A 21,287-nucleotide genomic window follows, 5' to 3' on the forward strand; every position below is an offset into this window, starting at 1 on the left:
CAGCCAAGATCAGTATGTGCTTGAGCAACCCTGAATCACAAGCAAGAACACATGCTAAGCCACCCACACAATACTTGTCTGGTCACCTCTACAGCAATAGACCTAAGTGAGACTCGAACGTTTGCAGGAATAAAGACTAGAGTCTAGGCATGGTGGTGCAAACATGTAATCCCGGAATCTGAGATGGAGGCAGGAGGATCAGACACAGAGATGGGGCTGAGGAAGGAGCTCAGTGGTGGAATTCACACTTAGCTTGAATGAGGCTCTGGTTCCCTCATTCTCCTCAAGAAAAAACAAAGTGTTTTATCTTATTCAACAAGATAGAATAACAAAGTGCAGGAAACAGTGGCTAAGTTGGAAGAAAACTGTCTAGAACAAATTGCTACATCCTTATCTTTTTTGTGCTTTTTGACTTTAAAGCTAGCTCCAGCTGTAAAGACTGCTTTTTGATGTTCAACACAAGAGAAAAAAAAAAAAAGAAAAATTCATTTTAATTCATTCTCATCCCAACACGTGTGTTCTACACAGGTCTCATTTTTTAAAACAGAGTTTATTGTATTTAATACATTATAAAATCTGAAAAAATTGTAGGAAAGCAGGAGACTGAAACTGGAGATCTCTAGCAAGTAATAACTCTGGCCCCTCTGCCAAACGGTCAGCTTAACAAGCAAGGAAAGGTCGTGGCTGTGCGGTGGACAGACTGCAGTCCCAAGGTCCTGTCTACCGTACGTCCAGTGCCGTGTGCTCTTGAGCGGTCATCCGAGTTCCCTCCTGGTCCCACCTGAGCAGACATGAAACCTCCACTTATAAAGAAACACCAGCCCGAGGTGTTTTGTATTGTTTGTTTAGAAAAAAGAAAAGGAAGAAAGATAAAGGAAACATGGATGGCTGTTGGCTATGAAGCTGTAAGGAATTTCTGTCCTCCTTGCTCATGGCTTTTCTATTGGACAGAGACCTCAGAAGCCCAGGACACCCATGGTCATCACATCATCCACTGCAGTGTTCTCTCTCTCTCTCTCTCTCTCTCTCTCTCTCTCTCTCTCTGCATTTCCTACCTTTTGACATATATATTTATATATATATATATTTTTTTTTTTACATCTTGAGGATATCATGATTCCAATTGTTCCCATATGAATACAGGTGTGAGTTCTAGTGGATATAAATGTCTTTTATTCAATTTTAGGTTCAGAGCTTGGTTTACTGTCCCAGCTGCACACAAATGTCCCTTGTCTCATATTGTTATTGGTTGTGTATGTTTTCTTTTTGCATAAGAGCTATTTCTGTTTAGTCCAGTGGCTCCTGTTTTATCCGGATGACTGAGGGTACTCGAGGTGTCCGCCTCAGTTCCCGTCGGAGGACATATTCACTGAACTGGGACGAGTCTACCCCTCCTCCACAGGATCCCACAATTTCAAATCCTCTTTGCTGCAACCGCTCGAGGACCTGGAACAAAACAAAACAGGAGTCTGCTTACGGACAAGGCAAGTTCATCGGCCATATAAACATACCAAAGATGTGTTCTAAAGCTCAGTTCATGGACATTCAAGAATGAAGGCAGAGTTTTTTATTAGAAAATATCCCCAAAATACCCTATTTCTAACAGGGGCTGTCGGTCTGCCGCAGAGTGCTTGCTCCACATGTACAAGACAGTGGTTTTCAGCCCGATGCTGCAAACAAACAAGAAGATACTGGAAACATCCAGTGTAGGCTTCGTGAGCGGCTGTTTAACTCTGAAGTCAAATGCCAGCCAAATCCTTGCATTTGGTACATGTCTGACACGCTGGGGGAGAGTGAGGTTTGCTGGCGGCCATCGCTGTAGCCCGGTCGGGAGTCCACTCGCACTCGGCCTGCAAAGCAATCCTGGTTCTAATTCATTGTAGCACTGGGTATTGAACCTAGGATCCCGCGCATGTTCGGCAAGCTCTCTGCCGCTAAGCAACATTTCCGGTCTCTTAAATTATTGCTGTTCATCACCAACTTTCATATGTGACATAGAAGCAAAATAATGTACTAGATGAGTTTGGAAAAACAAGCCTATGCTCCAAACATGCAGACTGGAGACTGAGGACAGTGGCAGCCCTCCCGGGGTATCGCTGTTTGCGCAGGTGAATTCGTGCGCACATCTGCGTCACAGGATGCTGGGGTCTGTCCTTATGCTCAAGCTGCAGATGCTCTGGTGGCAGGGGAGTACAATGGTTGAAAACAGCTCTCTGAGTAGATGACGCTGAGGATGGAATTGAGGCTGAGTGAGAGCTCCTCAGTGTACTTCGAACGGATCTTCTGCCCCGCTAGGAGAGGCCATGTAAGCATGAGGAGCCATCAGACAGGAACGAACCTTATTCTGATGCTGACTTCCCAGGGATCTTATGAACACCGAGTGGTCTTTCCCCCCAGAGCTTATGATGCACGGAATGTGACGAGTATGTGGAACGACCTGATGGCTTCTGTGGTCCAGTGCTTGTCCCAGTGCCATATGCACACAGCTTAGGAGGTCACTGCTTTTCTTCTATTTTTTTTCCCATTTGCTTATTTACTAAAGTATTCAGTGTGTGTGTGTGTGTGTGTGTGTGTGTGAGTGACCATGGGGGTCAAATGACAATTTGTGGGAGTCATCTCTCCTGCTGTGTGGGTGCCAGGAATTAAACTCAAGTTAACAGGCTTGAAGGCGAGCAAGCACCTCTTCCCACTGAGCTAACTCACAAGGCAGACGCTGTTACGTTTAGAAACCTTTTGGGAATGCTTAAATGACTGAGTGTATCAGTATCTGATACCCTGTCCCTAGTCTTTGTGTACTGACAGATATGTGTCTATCTCTTGGTGGTGGGTGGAGTCGGAAGCAGGAATGGGTTGGGAATGAGGAAGGTGATTCAGGTGAAATGTGCACAGCCGTCTGGCTAGTGCATCAGATGAAAGGTGTTCCCGGGGGCTGAGTATACTTTGAAAAGTATAAACAGGATGTAACAATTCCTCTGAGGCAGTATGATCCCATGAGCGTTTCTAGCCTTTTAACTCTTGAAGAGTCCTTAGTGGTGTTGGGGATGGAGCCCAGATAGGGGCCATTCGGGCTGGATGAGCACTTTACCACTGTTGACTAAACAATGAGTTGGGGGGACGTTTTGGAATACTGCCTCTTAACGGAGCTCCAGTGTCACAGAGCTCCTCGGGGGAGACTTAGGGGTGACTCTGACAGGCATACTAGCAAAGCTTGCCTGCTAGAGTTGTTGTCCGAGGGCAGTGACCTACTGGTCCAGCCTTAGAGAAGCCGACTGATGCTCAGCACACTGAGCTAAGATGAAAACATTTATCAGTATTAAAGGCATACAGCACGTCACATGGTCTAAACCAGGATCCTCTCCAAAGATGCTTCCACCTCAGAACAATGACAATTCCTCTCCAGTTCTGTTAAAAACTTTTTACAAACCCTCGTCACAGTCAGAAACACTTGAGGCCAATGCTCGGAGACTTCTCAGCTGTCTTCAGACCACTGCTCGGTAACCTGCTTCCTTGTCTGCTGCTAAAGGGCTTTTTTTTTGAGACAGGGTCTCATGTAGACAGAGTTGGCCTCGGGTTTGCTTATTAGCTGAAGATGACTTGAATTTCTCTTAAATTTTGTTTTTATTTATATGCATGTCTTCTTGTCAGCATGTGTGTCACTAACAATAGTCCCCAGGAAGCCAGGAGACAAGATCCCGGAGCTAGACTTGCAGGCAGCTGTGAATCAAGCAATGTTCGTCAGCCAGGTGGTTCCAACCACTGAGTCCTCTCTCTGGCCTAATCCTGATTTTCTGATCCTCCTGCCTCGAACTCCCAAGTGCTAAAATTATAGCTATGCACCAGAGCGTATGAGGTACTAAGAATCAAACTTAGTGCCAAACGCATGCTGGGTAAGCGCTTTACCAAGGGATCTACATCCCTGTGCCCTGGAGTGTTTATTGTGAAACACAAGTTATGGTAGCTCACTCTTCTACTCAAAATCCCTCATCGGCTTTCCCCTTGTCTCACAGAAGCACATGAACCCAGTGCCAAACACCCGCTCCCCAGCCCCACAGAAGATCCAGCGTGCTGGCAGCCCTCTAAGGTTCACCAGGATTGTCTCCCATCATCCCTGATACCATGTGCTAGCCCATGCTCACTCTATGACTCCCTTTTTTCAAGCAGCAGCCTCGGTAGCACTGAACAGGCAGAGGGTTAGGGGTCTTTATAATGGAAGACCACTAGGAGCTGTGTGTGAAGGGCGAACAGGCGGAGGGTTAGGGGTCTTTATAATGGAAGACCACTAGGAGCTGTGTGTGAAGGGCGAACAGGCGGAGGGTTAGGGGTCTTTATAATGGAAGACCACTAGGGGCTGTGTGAAGGGCGCCTCACAAGGTTTGAATACTGAAAGTCTGGTCTCCAGCTGCTGGACAGTCAGAGGATGAGTTCACACCAAATGGGATGTTAGGAGGTAAGTCTGGTGGAAGGAGGTAGCTCACGTGAGGGTGTACCCCTAAGTGTACTTAGGCCTGGGCCCTGTCCTGTTTTTTGCCACCATGAGATGAGCAACTTTTCTCTACCACACTAAGAAACAATAAAACCCAGTGACCACCTCTGGAACCATGAGCCAAAATATTTCAAGTTGTTTCTCTCTGGTATTTGTTACAGTGACAAATGCTGACACAAACACTGTGCCCCAGATGTTCTCTTACTACTATTTGGGCAGCATTTATGTTGGTTAATGTCTGCCCCAACATCACTTTTGTCTACAAACACAGAGCTGTTGTCTATCTTGTTCTCTTCTGTATCTCCTGCACTCACAGTAGGTACACATACTTACAGCAGGCACACACATAGTGGGTACTCAGCAAAGACTTGTGGATTTATGGGATGGAGGTAGCAGAGGCTGAGAAACCACCTACTCAGCACAAGCACTGAGCATCAGAGTTCCTCAGCTTCCCAGAGGAAAGGCAGCAGCAGAGTTCAGGTTGAGTGAAAGCACGAACTGCCTTGAAGCCACATGCCACCAGATGGCTTACCTGAACTGAATTGAGGTGGCAGTAGCCATTTAGGGGGAACCTGATGACATGCGTTGAGTCGTGATTCCAGCCTGCGTTGACCGAGTTGCACATCACATCCCCGATCTCGGGAAACACTTCTTCTATCAAGGACTTGTCCCCACTGAGCGTGATCCTTTCTCCAAGGTCTGGGGCCACACGCACCACGAGGCACTCGCAGGGCCGGGAAAAGCGACCAGTCTCTCTGTCTTGTTTCCACCGCTCCATCTCCAACAACATTGGCTGAAGTTGAAAGTATTTTGCCTCTTCATATAACAAAGTATAGTCCTGGAGGAATAGAAGCATTTCAAGGTGGAAAACACATATATAAGGCATTGAAGACAGTCATGCTTAATTTTCTTTGCTTAGAGAGGACCTTACTAGGTAGCCCAGGTTGGTCTTGAACTCATGATCCTCCACCTCACTCCTGACTCTGCAGGTGTAGCTACAAGTGTAACATGTACACATTAGAAATGTGTTTTTAGTGTGTTCTGGACATTGCAGGATCACTGTAGTTACGAACTCAGAGCAGCTGCGGCCGAATGGACATCCTATCGAGAGAGAAGAGGTCCCAAGCTCCCATGCCTAGCTGAGGAGCTGCCGGGAGAGGAACAGGCGGTTTCTCTAAGGGAGTAGCCCGTGCTAGGCTGACATGCTGCACTGGATGATTCCAGACTGGACTCAGGGGGTCACAAAAACAAACAACAGCAAAATCCCATAAAATTGGGGTAGGGATGGATACATGCGGAGTCAGAAGAAGGAGTGATGGGGGTACGTTTATGAGGAGTCACTCCACTCAAGGAGTGGAATGAAAAAGCTCAAAATACATTACTGCATGCAGGAATGGAGTTTTCAAATAAATAATCTTAAGTGTTATATTAAAAAATAAACGAGTATTTGGTCATTTCTAGATTTCAATAATCAAACCTAAGTGAAAATTTACAACATATCTGTAAAGACTCAATTTGCACTCGCCCATCCATCCATCCATCCATCCATCCATCCATCCATCCATCCATCCATCCATTCGTTGTGCTGACTAGATCTCTGTCAGCTTATCACAAACCATAGTAATCCGAGAGGAGGGAGCCTCAGTTGAGAAAATGCCTCCATAAGATCAGACTGTAGGCAAGCTGTAGGTCAGTTTCTTAATCAGTGATTGATGGAGAAGGGCCCAGCCCATGGTGGGTGGGGCCGGCTTAGGCCTGGTGGTCCTGGGTCCTCTAAGAAAGCAGGCTGAGCAAGCCATAGGAGTAAGCCAGTAAGCAGCATCCTCTGTGCTCTCTGCATCAGCTCCTGCCTCTGGGTTCCTGCCTCTGGGTTCCTGACTACTGGAATCCTATCCTGGTAAACTTTGATGTAGAAGGGTAAACTAAATAAACCCTTTGTTCTTCCCAAAGTTACTTTGGTCACGATGTTTCACCACAGCAATAGAAACCCTGACCATGACATTCATTCACTTTGTTGATGCAGTGGGTGATGGGCTAGCATGCAGGCCTGGCTAAGTGCTTTCCGTGAATCAAGTCCTCAGGTCACCTAGGAAACCAGGCATTACTCTCTCTTCACAAATGAAAATCTGAGCCAGGAAAGGACTCCATTTCGTTCAGCTCAGTGCCCACATTCCAAGCTTGAGGGGTTGGCGGGATACTGGGCCAGTCTTCTCTGATGGAGGACACAATGTGGGCTAGGCTCAGCGGCAGACACACTCCTGGGGGCCTGCAGTCCTTGTGACCTTCTCAACTCTTCAGGGGGAGGTGGCAACATAGCCTGGGGCAGGCTGGAGTGGGTGTCTGGAGAGTGTGCATGCAGCTTTTGCTTAAACTTGGGTGTTGGTATGGGATGGTTTAGGCAAGGCCAACAGAGATTTGGAAGTTTCTCACCCTGCCCCTGGCCACCTGTCACTGGTGTCACTGAGATGTACACATCATGCAACTCTGACTCCTGGGAACTGGGTGAGGAAAGGGGGACTTGCCCATTTCTGAAAGACTGAGGCACAGATGGCCTGAATTAAAGTCCCAAACCTATGCAATAGGGCTACTGAAAGAGAAGACAAAAGAAAGTGGGGTCAAGGATGGAACGGAGAGGCAGCGTGAGAAATGATGTTGACAAGCAGGCCAAATATTATGCCTCAGCGTAGCTATGGTCACAATCACCTCTGGGTATGAGGTAAGTGGGGACTTGTCCGGACACGTTGCCTGAGAATGCTTCAGTCAACTGACAAAGTCATTGCTGCCTTCCTTCCATGGGCCCAGGCTGACAGGGAATACTTGCTATTCACATGAAAGTCAGCCCTGTAAATACGTGCCCTCCTGCCTCTAAAACTGAGAGATAGCTCAGAAGTAGAAGATAGCCCATAACATACACACACACTTACTCTGTCTTTGTCTCTTTCTGCCTCTGTCTCTCTGTGTCTCTGTCTGTCTCTCTCTGTCTCTCTGTGTCTCTATGTCTGTCTTTCTGCCTCTGTCTCTCTGTGTCTCTGTCTGTCTCTCTCTGTCTCTCTGTGTCTCTATGTCTGTCTCTCTGCCTCTGTGTCTCTCTCTCTGCCTCTGTCTCTCTCTGTGTCTTTGTGTCTGTCTCTTTGACTCTCTGTCTTTGTCTGTCTCTGTGTCTCTCTGACTTTGTCTCTGTCTCTCTGTGTCTCTGTCTGTCTCTCTGTCTCTCTGCCTCTGTCTGTCTCTGTCTCCCCTCCCCAGCAGTAACCACATCAGCAGCTTCATCTCCACCTTCCTGAGAGACCAGGGAATATACAGTAGTTGGTACCAGGGGCCTCTCACTGGACAGTCCGCTCTCCACGATGGGAAATGGCTGGTGTGAGACACAGTATGACACACGTCTCAGCAGAGTCACCTGGAAAGTCAGCAGAGTCCCTCCTCACCCACAAAGGACCCCGACGTCTGAAGGTCCTCTTTGCATACAGTTCTGTTGCATGACCGTCTGATTCTGGGGGACATGGCTTGGTTTTAGGAAACCAATGATTAGCTGAGGTGTGTACACTCTCAATGTGGGGCAAAACCAAACTGCGTAGTTTTATACACCTATAATCACAGAATGTTCGACGTGGAGGCAGGAGGATTAGGAGTTCAAAGCCAGCCTAGGCTACATAAGACAGTTTCAAGGTATAAGAACAAAAGAACAATAATAACAAAACTTAGGGACCCCACAATCAGCCTTAAGGGTAGGAGACAGTAGACCTGGGTTTCTGCGTGGTTACCCAGGCCTTCACTCTGGAGCCTCATCACTTTTAAACGATAGTGATGTAAGATACAGACGTGGAATATTATTAAGATGAGCGTTCTAAACGAGATTTAAAATCAGAGTGGAAAGCTTGGGGGATACAGAAAAGCACTGGTTGTGTAGGTGTGCGGACCTTATTCATTTCCAGGACCCAAGTGAATAGGCCGGGCAGAACTTGTCATCCCAGCTCTCGCTGTGTGGACACATATGCATCCCTGTGGTTCACTGGCCAACAATGTTAACATTGGTAAGTTCTAGGCCAGTGATATATCCCTGCCTCATGTCAGATAAATGAAAGTGGGCAGAGTCCTAAGGAAGAACCCGAGCCTGACCTCTGCCTCCAAGTGAGTATACATGTACTCCTGTGCATTTGCACACATGAGCACACACACCAAAACCCAGAATCAATAATGGTAGCCCTTGGGAGGTTGAGACAGGAGAATTGAAAGTTCAAGGCCAGCCTGAGCAAGTCAGTTAGATCCTGCCTTTTATAGAAGGAAAAGTTAAATAATGGCTAGGCATATAACTGGTGGTAGCGCTTGTCTGCCATGTGTAAGGCCTTGGGTTCAAGCCCCTAGCATTGCAACACAAACACACACACACACACACACACACACACACACACACACACACACACTGATCAAACAACCCCCTGGTGCACAAGCGCGGGAGAGCTGCCTACTGCTCGCCTGCCGCCTGCCCACACGGTGCGCATCGGTAACTTCTGTATGAGAAAGGATCTGTTAACACCATGGGATCTCTAGCGTCACCAGGCCTTCCCGCCAAGGAGAGAAGTTGGAAACAGCCTGCTTGCCCAGCCTTGACCCCAGGGAGAAATCTGTCCCATACACTGAACAGCAGTCACCGGGCCTCTGGCTGGAAGTGTCCATCAGTAGGAGGCTGATTTGAATAAGGCTCAGCATTCACACGCTTGGCGGCTCCGGTCATTATAAATGGCGGCATTACACAGGCCTGAATTTTCCCGTGCTACCAACTTGTTTATTCTAATTCTCTCTGGAGTTGTGGTGACTTTAAAGTGTTTCTGTTTAAAAAGTAAAGGGGTTCACGGTACCACTTCCACACAGACATTTCATAGGCTGGGGCTTTCCTTTCCCTGCGCCACCCTCTCCGTACCTCCTGCCCCCCCCCCACTACTGCCCTTCCTCCCTCATACACGGTGTGCCCTCTGCTTCCCACATTCCCTCCCATCTATTCAGACCTCCTCCTCTCCCAAAGTCTCTCTGTTATTTCTCTCTCCCTCTCTCTCACCCTGCTAGATCCTGCATCTGAAACAAAATGTCATATTTGTGCTTAATTTTGCTTAACATGATGACTTTGAGTTTCATCCATTCTCCTGCTACTTGCATGGTTTTGTCTCTTTATATTTCTCTTTAAAATGTATTATTATCATTATCATTATTATTATTATTTTTGAGTGTATTGTATAAGATTGTGGGCCAATATGGGACACAATGTGTGTGTGTGTGTGTGTGTGTGTGTGAACACGCATGTGTGCATCAGAGGACAGTTTTGTGGGGTCAGTGGTGTGAGGATGGAACTTTCTCAGTTCTGTGCTGGGCATCTTGGCGGGCTGTGCATCCTGCTACTGTGAAGCACTAACGTGGATGAGCTGCTTTCACAGGTCAGCCACATCAGATGGCACTTGGTTTTTGTTTCATCCCCTTAGGCACCTGCATACTGAATTCCACATGTGACATTCCCAGTGTGACTTCACACCAGTTGTCCACAGCAGCTCCTCTCCCCCACAGCCTCACCACTGTTGGTTGAAAGACATTCAGACAGGGGTGAGATGAAACTTTAATGTGAATTTTAACTACATTTCCCTGACAGCTCAGGATGTCTTTTATCATGTAAAAATCTATTAAAGTGCATAAAAACCTGACTGTAAGACCTGGAACTCTAAAATTGCCAGAGGAAAACATGGGAAAACTCTGCAAGATGTGTGTAGGAAGGACCTCATAAAAAGAATCCAAATCACACAAATGCATCTATACAAGACTGACCAGCAGGATTACATGCAGTCAAAGATGCTCATAGCCCAGAAGACAGCAGAGGCTGCCGTGGAGTGGGAGAAAGTCTGTGTCAGCTGTGCATGTGACAGAATTGTAAAGAATTACTAAAGTTTCCCCAAATCCATCCATCCATAAATTGGCTGACAAACTGGGTAGATAATTCTCAAGGCAGAAAAACAAATGGCCAGAAAAGCAGAAAACATGTTCTACACCCCTAGTCCTCAGAACTGGTGTGAGGACTGCCCCTCAGACACTAGCCTGGCATCATACAGCTAAAACTAATCTTTTGATTCTTGTGTTTGCGGTGGCTCTGAGGAGTCTCATCTGCCACTTGTACATGACATTGTTGATACGCTCCCTAACAACCCAGCAGCATATGGCACTGAAGGTGTCCTTTAAGAAAGCCCAGGACAGTCTCTGCTCAGCGAGAGGCTCTGCTGGCCAGGATGCAAGAGATAAAGGGAAAAAGCCAGATGGCCAGTGACAATAATTCCTTTGTTTCTGCTTCCAGCCTGCATGACCTGAAAAGGACCATGCATTCGCCACACTGTGGATGCAGCCCTCTGAAACCGTGAGCTAAAATAAATTCCTTAACAAAAGCAGCAAATAAACATTGTAATGAAGGTATTTCTCATAGTCCTGGTCAAAGGCTAAATCAGAGTCTGCAATGGCTTATTTAGAATCTGGGAGCACCTTCATGGAAGCAAGGGGAGATGGAGGTGGGGATGAGAGGTGGAGTGGGGGGTGGGGGAAGGGGAGGAGTGGGGAGAAAGGGGATAACATTTGAAATGTAAATACAGAGAATATCCAATAATAATAATGACAATAAAAGAATCAGCTTCCAGAGGCTACCTCTCTGTGGCTGGGAGCCTCCCACTACCCCTCCTCCTATCCTTTCTGGACTCTAACCCTCCTGTCTCCTCTTCTCCATGAACCCACATAACACAGCACTTCCAGGTAATATGAGATCATCTCTGCAGCTCAAGTGCCTAACTTAATCAAACCAGAAAGTCCTTTGCCATTAAAGGAGTTAAGGTTTGGCTACCAACGCTTCTGCCTCCCTTAACACCCCAGTGCAAAGCACATCCTTTCTTGGCATCTGATCTGTTTTCCCTTTGCTTATAGGGGGATCTCTGACCCTGTTTCACCATGGCTGCTGTGGTCTAGGTCCTTATTTGGTGTCTGAGAATGCTCTGAGATCCTGCAAACTTTACCTCACTCTGACTTCCATGCTGTCGGCTTTGGATTTGCTCTAACTGAAAACTTCATTCCCCCATCCAACACCCTCTTTCCTATTGCTCTGTCATTCTGAACTGGGCCGTCTACTCCTATGAGAATTACTGGGCAAAGTAAGAAGACAACTTGGCTAAATCCAGCCCTTTGTGGGACTCAGGCAATAAGACTCTGGACTGGCTGGTCCAGGACTTGGGAAGCCATCATTTTTAAGATTCCAGGTTCACAGCTATGACATTCAGTGGGGGCTTGCTGGAACACTACAGTTTAAACTGGGATTTAACCGGAGCAGATGGCATTCTGGAATGGGGTCACATCTCCACACTGTCCTGGCTTCTCCTTCACTGCTTAGACCTTAGCCTCTGTCTGAAAACTGAGCAAAACAAATTTCATTAAAGCTATTCCCCACATTCAAAGGCTGCATCTACAGCAAAGCAGGACATATTTCTCCATCATGTCCCAGAGATGATAGAGATGATGGTGTGGTGAGATGTGGTAAGGCTCAAGGCCTTACACTGTAGATAATAAATAAATGAATACATAAATAAAATCAAAGGTAATGAGGTTACAAGGGCTTGGGTCTCTGCTTGCTGAATCCTAACCATTTTTTTTCCCTCTAAATATTTTAGAAATGACTCGGAAGCCTGATCATGATGGACAGCACATCTCTTTGTCCTGAGCGCTAGAATGTCATGCTGTGGGCCTAGCACTGAGCTGTGTCAAACCACTGAACATCCTTTCCTCTCTCTTCACTATCCTGGCTGTTCTCTGGGCTTCAGGGAGAGGAGTTGGGCCATGAGGGCTGACCCTGCAAGCATGCCCCTGAGCACCGGGCAGCCCCACCATGCCTGGGTCCCTCTCACGGCACCACCGTCCTGTGAACGTAGGTTTACTCTGGCCAGTCATTTTCCTGCCAAAGCCATTTTGTTTGTTTGTTTGACTTTCTCCACGTCCTAGCACACATTTCTAGTTTTAGTTCATCCAAAAACTTCCTACAAAGTGGGGTCAGTTCCTTTGGCTGCTTTCCTTTAGAAACCTTGGCCCTACTCTTTAGCAGGCCTGTCTGATTCCACGATTTCAACTTCCGCTTTGAGTTTTGCAATGGCTCCTCTGGGGTTCTCTGCTCCTGGGTTTGACCCCACTGGTCTCTAAGTCTTTTGAAGATTCCTATGTTCCCTTTTTGATCTGACCATGCTCTTTCTTTGGCTTATATAGACTGAACAACTTCAGTCTCTTCATCCCTTTCATCCGGAGGCAGCAGATAGAAATAGATCTGAGATGTCAGTGCAGCGGGCTGGGCTCCAGCTGCCCAGGGAAGATGAGCTACAGCACTTGCTTTCTCTCAGCTGTGAGTGAGGAGCTTTCAGTGCAGCAACTGGAAAATGGTGAAGGGCTGATGCAGGAGCAAGAACTCAGTGCCCAGGGCCTACTTCCTCTGACGGCTCAGCCTGTTTCCAGGGAAGGGAAATGGCTCTTCATAGACACATCATGTCTGAGTGATTTCAACTTCTGAGAGGATGTATTTAATTTTTTTTTTTTGTAATTTATAGTAACTTTTTGAGATAGGAAGATGGAGACCCCATTTTATAAAGGAGCTTCCCTAAAACCTGGAGGTGAGCACATGAGAAAACAAGTAAACATGGATGGACTCCAAAATGCACATAAACCAGGCTCTTAAAATGCGTTTTGTGGACTGGAGAGATGGCTCAGTGGTTAAGAGCACCTGCTGCTCTTCAAGAGGACCCAAGTTCAGTTCCTTGGGTGAACTTCCTGTGGCTGGTTCACAAATGCCTGAAATGCAAGCTTCAGAAGGTCCAGTGACCTCCATAGGTATACACACACACACACACACACACACACACACACACGAGAGAGAGAGAGAGAGAGAGAGAGAGAGAGAGAGAGAGAGAGAGGAAAATAAATCTTAGAAAATGTATTTGTTGATTATACGTGTGAAATAAATACACAGTGCATTAGTTTCAGGAGATGCCTGCAAATTTGGTGGCTTAAATCAACACAGGCTCATTCTGTTATTGTTTGGGAGGTTGGAAGTCAGAAACGGATGTTTCTGTGCTGAGACTGAGGTGTCAGCAGGACCTCTCTCCTGCAGATGCTAGGGGCCAGCTCTTTCCAGCTGTCATGGCACCTTGTCATTTACACTCTATCTCTGAGCTCCTTGTCCCTCTCATAAGGGCCCTTGTGATACCTAGTGCCCACCTGAGTTCTCATCTAAAACTTGTAACCTCTTCTGCCAAGTCTCACTGCCATGCTGGCAGCACGGTCCCTGGACACAGGGACTCGGCTTCCCACACGATTTCCGTCTCACAGAAACCGCCAAAGGCCTCCTGATGCACTAGATGTTTTATACCATGATTGACACATCTGTCTCTCTTGCTCACTCACTCACTCACTCACTCACTCACTCACTCACTCACTCACACACACCTTAAAACCCATGTCTGTGCAGACACCACACAGGGCCCAGCAATACAGGAGATTTCCTATGGGGATGAGTCAGTGCCCAGGACAGTGGGGCTGTGTTCTCAGGACCCTGGGGAAAATACTGGTTTCCAACAGCAGGGCATCACCAGATGTCACAGAGGGCACCATCTTTTGCTTTAAAACGGCGCCCTGCCATCAGAAGTGGCAGGCCTCAGGAGGCCTTAATTAAGCTCCTCCAGTTTTAGAATGTCCTCCCCACCACAGTTTGCCAGTGTTTGGACCTCTACTTAGTTAATCATTAATCCTCATAAGCTCGGTGCTATTCCTCAGTTGCTCTTCACCTGTTTTTCAAGACAGGATCTCTCATTAGCATCACATTTACCTTTGATGGCTACTAAAGGATAAGGATGCAGGAGTGTGCCCTTCCCCCTCCCCTGCCCCCAACGCTTTGCTGCTGTTCCCTCCACTGCACAGGCCACAGAGAAAGACTAGACCAAGCACAGCTAACAGTGGCCTGACACTGCCCTGGAAGCAGACACACTGAAACAACACTCCAACTCCAAAGTCTCATGGAAACAATTTACCTAAAACATGGTCAAGCCGGTTGGGGAGGCGGATGGGGGTGAAGTGACCACAGTGCCTCCTGGGTCCCTGGGGGGGGGGGAATTAAACTGAGCAAGCTGAAGGAGGAAAGCCTGTAATCTGTAAACAGCCCTGTCCTGTCATCTCTGTTCCTGTCCTGGCTTCCCTTCATGGTGGACTGTGATCTGTAAGCCAAGCAATGTCCCTACCCCTGCCACATTATGGTGTTCATAACATCAACAGAGATGCAAACTGGGGCAGGTTTTAACATTGTCAATCTGAGCGGTGGGAATATAGAGCATATGTGGTTTTTGCTTCTTTATACTTTTAATTTACAGTATATGCATGCTTCTATAAGATTAAGAAGCATTAGAGTTTTGAATACAATGTAGATAGATAAACTGGGCCTGCCACATAGTGGATTTGTCTAAATCTAGGAAGGATGGATATTCATAGAGAGCCATCTCAGCCTCAGCTGTTGCCAAAGAAGATGCTAAAAATAACGAGCTGGAGGGAGAATCTTATGGGTTCTAACTGATAAGCAGTCTCTGACTTCTGGGTTACTGGGAATTACCGTCACACAGTTGTGTTTGTATTCAGGGACTGAAGTAGCAATAATCACATCAACATAATTGAGGGTGGAATTATGAAGGAAGGGAGAGCAGCTAAATCCATATGAAACACCGAGAGTTCTGCAGCCCACACACATGGAAGCCAGGACACGCACTTCTGAAACAGGAAGTTGTCAGAACTGCCGAATGGGCATCCAGCACAGACAACATGTTTGTGGTCTGGACGTTGGCAGGGGCAGAACACCGACCCTGTGAGATTTCCCGTCCGTATTTGCTCAGGAGTGAGGGACTGGAGGCAGCAGGAAGTGGTCAGCAGCCATTCTCCCTAGCCAACCTGTGCAAGCAATTCTTCCTATGGGAACAAGATAATGTCCCATCTGCCACCGTTGGGAGGGAAAATCTGGCATACCGACTGTTCACATGGGTGTCTGCTTTTATGATTTCCATGAACTGCACTGATTTTTGTGGTTTAATTTTACCAAGGGCCACAGAGCTGAATGGCCACCTTGACTCCCAACCCTTCTTGAAGCTGTTCCTCAGTTCCAGAACATTCCTGATGCCCATCATCCAGTAGTCCCAAAGGAAGCATTTCAAGGTCCCAGGACACATGCATCTCTTTTGACAGGATCCCCAACCTTGGGCAATGATCCACTAAAGGACATGTTCTATATATAAAGTTGATAAGCAGCAGGTATTTAGGGTTCAGGAATCCTCAGGGATCAGCCCAAAGATGTGGTGAAGCAACTGGCCCAGTCCTAGGTGACTAGGATGGTCCCCAGGGCATATCAACATCTAATCTGCCTATTCTTGGAGGTAGACCCATGCCTGCCATCAAAGTTTGGGGTGGACTGTTAATCCAAAGTATGTGTTTAAAATACTGAGCTCCTTTCTTAGAATATGGTGTCATTAAAAACAAATGGGTATATTTATTTTCTAACAGTAATTTCCAATTTGCTGTCTCATGGTTATCCTGTTAGAAATGGGAGTTATAAAGACGCAAGCGGTCAGTTTTCAGTTTGGTCCTATATGATTCTAAGAGAAGTGGGCTGTGTCCTGGTGCTCAGCATCTGGCCTCCTGGGACTCCTGTAGCTAAGTAAGCAGTTAGCATGAGCACAGTGTACATTATCCTTTAGAAAAAGACACGTCTCTCTATTCGTACAATATCACCACGCAACAAGTTAGCTAGGACAGCGCACTTAGGTTCAGAGCCAAGATGGTATATGGCTGGAATTTACATCTCTGTTTAATTTGTTTACTGCTTGTGCAGGAGCATATATGTGTGCATATGTGGTACATATATGGAAGTCAGAGGACAATTTCTTCTATCAATCGCTTCACTGTTATTGTTACTGCTAGTTTTTGAGACAAGGTCTTCCACTGAACCTGGAGCTCACCATCTTAACTAGACCAGCTGGCCGCTGAGCCCCCAGGATCCACCCACCCCTCTCTGTGTCTCTTTGTGCCTGGCTTCTCTGCAGAAGCTGAGGCTCTGAACCAAGTTTTCACAGTGATCACTTTACTCCTTGGTCTGCCGTCCCAACCGGCGTGACCAAGGCTTAGGTGAACTGTTATAAACCAGCAGATCCTACATTAATAAGGGGCTCAGGGGCTTTTCCTTCATCCTCCTTTCTGAATTGAAAGCAGAGAGCATATGCCAAGGATTGTTAATCAAATGGAAAAAATTACTCAGGACTTACTCAGGGCGTGTTTGTTTTACATGAAAAACTATGCACCTTTAAAAGGAAAACGAGGAGAGTAGCGGCTGCTGTTGGGATGTGAGTCTCCACACTTCTGCAGGAGACCTGAGGAAGACTCAGAAGCCTGCTGCTCCCGGGCCAGCGCCAAGCTCCGAAGGGATCTGAAGGGTGCTCACCTCAATTTAGAATCCAGGCTCTAAAGACTTGGTTAACACACCATATCTCTAAAGTGGTAACTACTTCTGTGTGTTAAAAACACGCCATTTCAAATACTTACAACATACATGATATTTTACTTAATTAGAAATGCATTCCATATAATTTTATAACTGGATATTGTCACTAAAAAAAATAAAGCTTCGGTTTTTGCCCTAGACATCAACAGACAGATGAACCACACTTTTTAAAATTATTGTATAATATGAATAGTCTATTATTTACAACTACCTACCGTTTTCAAACTCCTTTTAGGTACACTAAGTTTTCCTGTTATGAACATGACTAGCAGATATTTTATGCACATACACATTTACACGTTTATGTGAATATTTATAGAAGATAAATTTATAAACATAAATTTGCTAGACAGCATGCATGATTGAAATTTTAATAGCTATGGTTGGATTATTCTCCAATAAGGTTTAATCATTTTCCCTCCCATCCATACTGTATATTCCCCCACAGTCTCTTAATCTTTAAAATTTTGGTCAAACTAATGTGTAATAAAATGAGTCTATCATTTTATTTTTGTTCCTTTGATATAGAGGAAGATCGAATATCATTTTAAATATTTACTGACAAAATCTTTTCTTTCCCTTTGGGAGAATCTTGTTTATAGATACAAGCTTCCCCCTAGATCATTTATATACTTTTATAGATTTGGAGGAACTCTTTTATGATAATATCAATCTTTTGTTGCAAATATTTTTTCTACTAAGACATCTTTTATGTGATTATCTCTGCTTCATAAGGATGTTTAAAAAATATTTTGTGTATAAAACGTCTTAAATATACCCTTTCTCTCTCAAAATAGAAATCCCTTTTAACAACACGCCCCACACACTTCTCCCTCGGTTTATGGCTTCCTGGACATGACAACCCTGCTTTGCTTGTGTTGCTGTCGCTGCCACGCACTGTGGCCGATTCTTGCTCTCACTGACTGCAGCGCACTGGTTCTGGATTCAGATGTTTTAATTACTCCTCTATCAGCTCTAATAGCACTCAGAATTAGTAGTTTTAAAAATCCCCTATTTAGAGAAACATTACCAACCATAAAAACACTTTCATGCGTTCCCTTTTCACACAAACACTTTCTATAAGCCCCCACCCCATTCAAATTCCACTGCCTTCGGGGATTCTCTCCCTGTGCTCAGCACTTGCTACTCAGTTTTAAGGGAACAATTCTAAAACTGTCTTGCTGATATTAATCCTAGATTTCTAGGAGACAAGTTTCCATTAAGTTAACAAGTTCCTTTTACACTCTAGCTTGCTAAGACATGGCAGAAATTAACCTTGAATTTAAACAGCTTTCCAGTTTGCTAAAGGAAAATATAATTCAATTATTTAAATAAAAGCAAATGCTCCCTTATACCATCTAAATGTCACATACTCTGCTTCATGACGACATGTTGAAGGGCTGCTGAAGACATATGTGGTAAGGGTGTAGAACCAGAAAGTTTTTGGAACACATAAAAAGAATCACATATTTACTATTAACACAGATTCCCTCACCTTGAAATCATCAGGAATGAGGAGTTTTGATGTTCGTAGAAAATTCAAGATATATCTGAACATCTGCCCGTCTCTGTCAATGAAGTAGTGCTGTTTGAGACTGTCCAGAACAATGGGCTCTGTGCCATCGAAAAGTCTGCCGATTCTGTGACAGAAGAGAGGAAGAGCGAGACAGTTAGATCACCGTCAGCACCTCCGCGCGGGGAAATCATCTGTTCAGCAGCGACAGCAGTCTCTGGGAAGTGCTGCTCTCTGCGTGATCAGTATGGTAGGGTGAGAAAGTCAGACTAGTCTCAGGTTTGTTCTCTGCCTCTCACCTGCAAAGGGATTGTCCTGACATGGTGATCCCAGCAAAAGACTGTCACTCCAGTGGAACTTACCTCTTCTGCCTAAAGTGTTACTTCTGTGTGTCTTTTAAACCCACCCTACTTTAAAAGATGCTCTGTAAAATGGAAGCCTCAGTCCTTAGAAAACAAACAAACAAACAAACAAACAAACAAAAAGTGTATAGCAGCCTCTCAGAGTGGGGTACACCTAGACCTTAAATCATTAATAACTCAAGAGCTAAGAATATAGCCTTATGGCAATTTTTGGTATTTAAGAATCATTAAGTCTAATCTATACACACCAAGAAAACTTTGACTATTTCATTGTTACATTTTGTTTTACATGTACTTTATACTAATTATAACTAGTAAGATTTCAATTCATACTATCAAACCTTTAAAAAAAATCAAGTACTGACAATAATATATTTATATAGTTTTATGCCAAAATGCCTTTAAAAATCTGTACATGTATCTCTGTTTTTTTAAAATAAAGTTGTAAGAAAAATAAAGTGATTTCAATTTGAAAAAAAAAAGTTCTGTTTTAAAGAAATGTGTTCCAGCATTTTCCCAACTCATGAGCCCCAGATTTCTAAAAATGCAGTCATAGAGCATGCGGCATTATTCTAGGAGGGAGCAGATAGCTGGCCAGTGCCACCAAACTCACAACAGAGAGAAGAACTGTGTGTCCTTTACCACAGGTCATCTGACTTCTCACTAATGGCTATTCTATTAGTATTTCTTAACTCCTTTCCCCCTAATCTCATAGCATGCCTGTCTCAGTTTTGGAATGTTATTTATTGCTATAAAGACTATTTTGAAATAATACAAATCATAGGTTGAAATGTGACAAAGGTCACAAAAGAATCAAGTATTCTACCTCTTGAACGTGACACATCATATTTTCCTCTCTTCTGATATCAGTCATGCGAATTTGTCTCACTAAAAACATTTTAAAGATCATTTCTAAAACTCAAATCCTAGTCAAAGGTGGATCAAAGGAAGCCAGAGGAGGGCTGAATTTCTCAAACACGGAAAGTATTTTTCTTTTTCTCAAGCCTCCCATGAACTGCACTGATTATCCAGAGTGCAGATTACAATCACCCTGGGACTCTTTTGCTCTCTGTAATTTCTCATTGACATTTCAATCAAACAGACAAGCCCACTGAGTCACTTCTGAGCAGGCTTTTCAGGACCGCCTTGCTGCAGGAGGGGCTACCAGGAGGCTTGCTTGCCTCTTGTGGAAACGTTTGACTCTTCACTTAAACTTGGCAGGGAAGAAGGGAGGCCGTGTTCACTAAGCGCTGTCTGGGACTCTTTCACTGTCCTCAGAACCTTCTGCATGTGACAAACATGTTATCCTCATATTAATGATGAAGGAATATGATTAAATGCATGAGGAACTGGCCTGACTAGTTAAGTAGCGATGGGGGTGGGGTACACCCAGGAGAGTCAAAGATTGTCACCGAGAAAGCAACACTTTGGGTTAGAGTTGTTTCTGTCCACATTTTGTTAACTAAGAACTTTATAGTAATTAAGTCCAAGCCCCTATACGGATTAATTTAGAGGTCTGAAATAAACCAGGTTTCGTCACCTTATTAACAGAGACGAACAGTATTTTAATTTAGCTGTAGTGGTCTTGCACACAAACCTCCAGGCCCACACAGGAAGTGCAGATGCACTGAGCAGGCGCAGACAGGAGCTGCTCACTCCTGCATGAGGAAGGTACATACGAATGTGGCTCAGCCAGGCACTACCTATCATCAGCATGCATGGTCTTCCTGGGATTTCCATTTCTTTTTACAGAATTATCTCATTTTTAATAAGCTTTCATTTTCTCTTGATTGATGAGAAAAACCCAACAAGTCATGGTGAGCTCAGGAAGTACACAGTAGTAGAGATATTCCAAGAGAGTCAACATTTCTATATTTATTAACTTATTAAAATGTATTGATATATTAACTTATTAATAAATATAGAAATATAGATGTAATTATCTACCTACTAATTTTCTAAGCTCTACCTAAGAAAGAAAAGGGACATCATTGGCTTTCAACCTCTGCAAATTAGGAAAAAAGTGTCCCTGAAATAAGTTTTAGTGTATAAAAACCAAAACCAAGCCAAACAGGAAATGTGGCATGGGTGTAACAAAGCTATCATGGGAAGATGAGAAATTAAAGAAAAGAAAGAGAGGGAATGAGCGCTGAGCAGCCCAGCCCAGCCCAGTGAGTATCGTCTCTAGGGAGAAACAGGAGGGACTGACCACTAGAACAGCAGAAGTGGAAAGCCAGCCAGGGTTGCAAAGAGCAAGAAGACCCAAGTCCAGCATAGAGGCCCTCATCCTTAAAGATACCCCCTCTCTCCATCCTCCCCCCACAATGACCAGGTCACCTGTTGCTG

At 45.1% G+C, this 21,287-nt stretch overlaps 1 protein-coding gene across 2 annotated transcripts in view; it reads right to left on the minus strand.

Annotated features, from left to right (window-relative positions):
• Positions 1-627: 627 nt before the first annotated feature.
• Positions 628-21,287, minus strand: part of KCTD1 (potassium channel tetramerization domain containing 1) — a 97,770-nt gene continuing 77,110 nt past the window's right edge. For both annotated transcript variants that reach the window (XM_080920227.1, XM_080920226.1), the window contains exons 3-5: positions 18,562-18,706; positions 5,016-5,321; positions 628-1,446 (exon numbers count right to left, since the gene is read on the minus strand). In XM_080920227.1, coding sequence (XP_080776353.1) covers positions 1,288-1,446; positions 5,016-5,321; positions 18,562-18,706 — 610 coding nt within the window. In that variant the 3' untranslated portion in view covers positions 628-1,287. The remainder of the gene's footprint in view (positions 1,447-5,015; positions 5,322-18,561; positions 18,707-21,287) is intronic.

The sequence above is a fragment of the Micromys minutus genome (genome assembly GCF_963924665.1).
Source record: "Micromys minutus genome assembly, chromosome: 8".
Classification (NCBI taxonomy): Eukaryota; Metazoa; Chordata; class Mammalia; order Rodentia; family Muridae; genus Micromys; species Micromys minutus.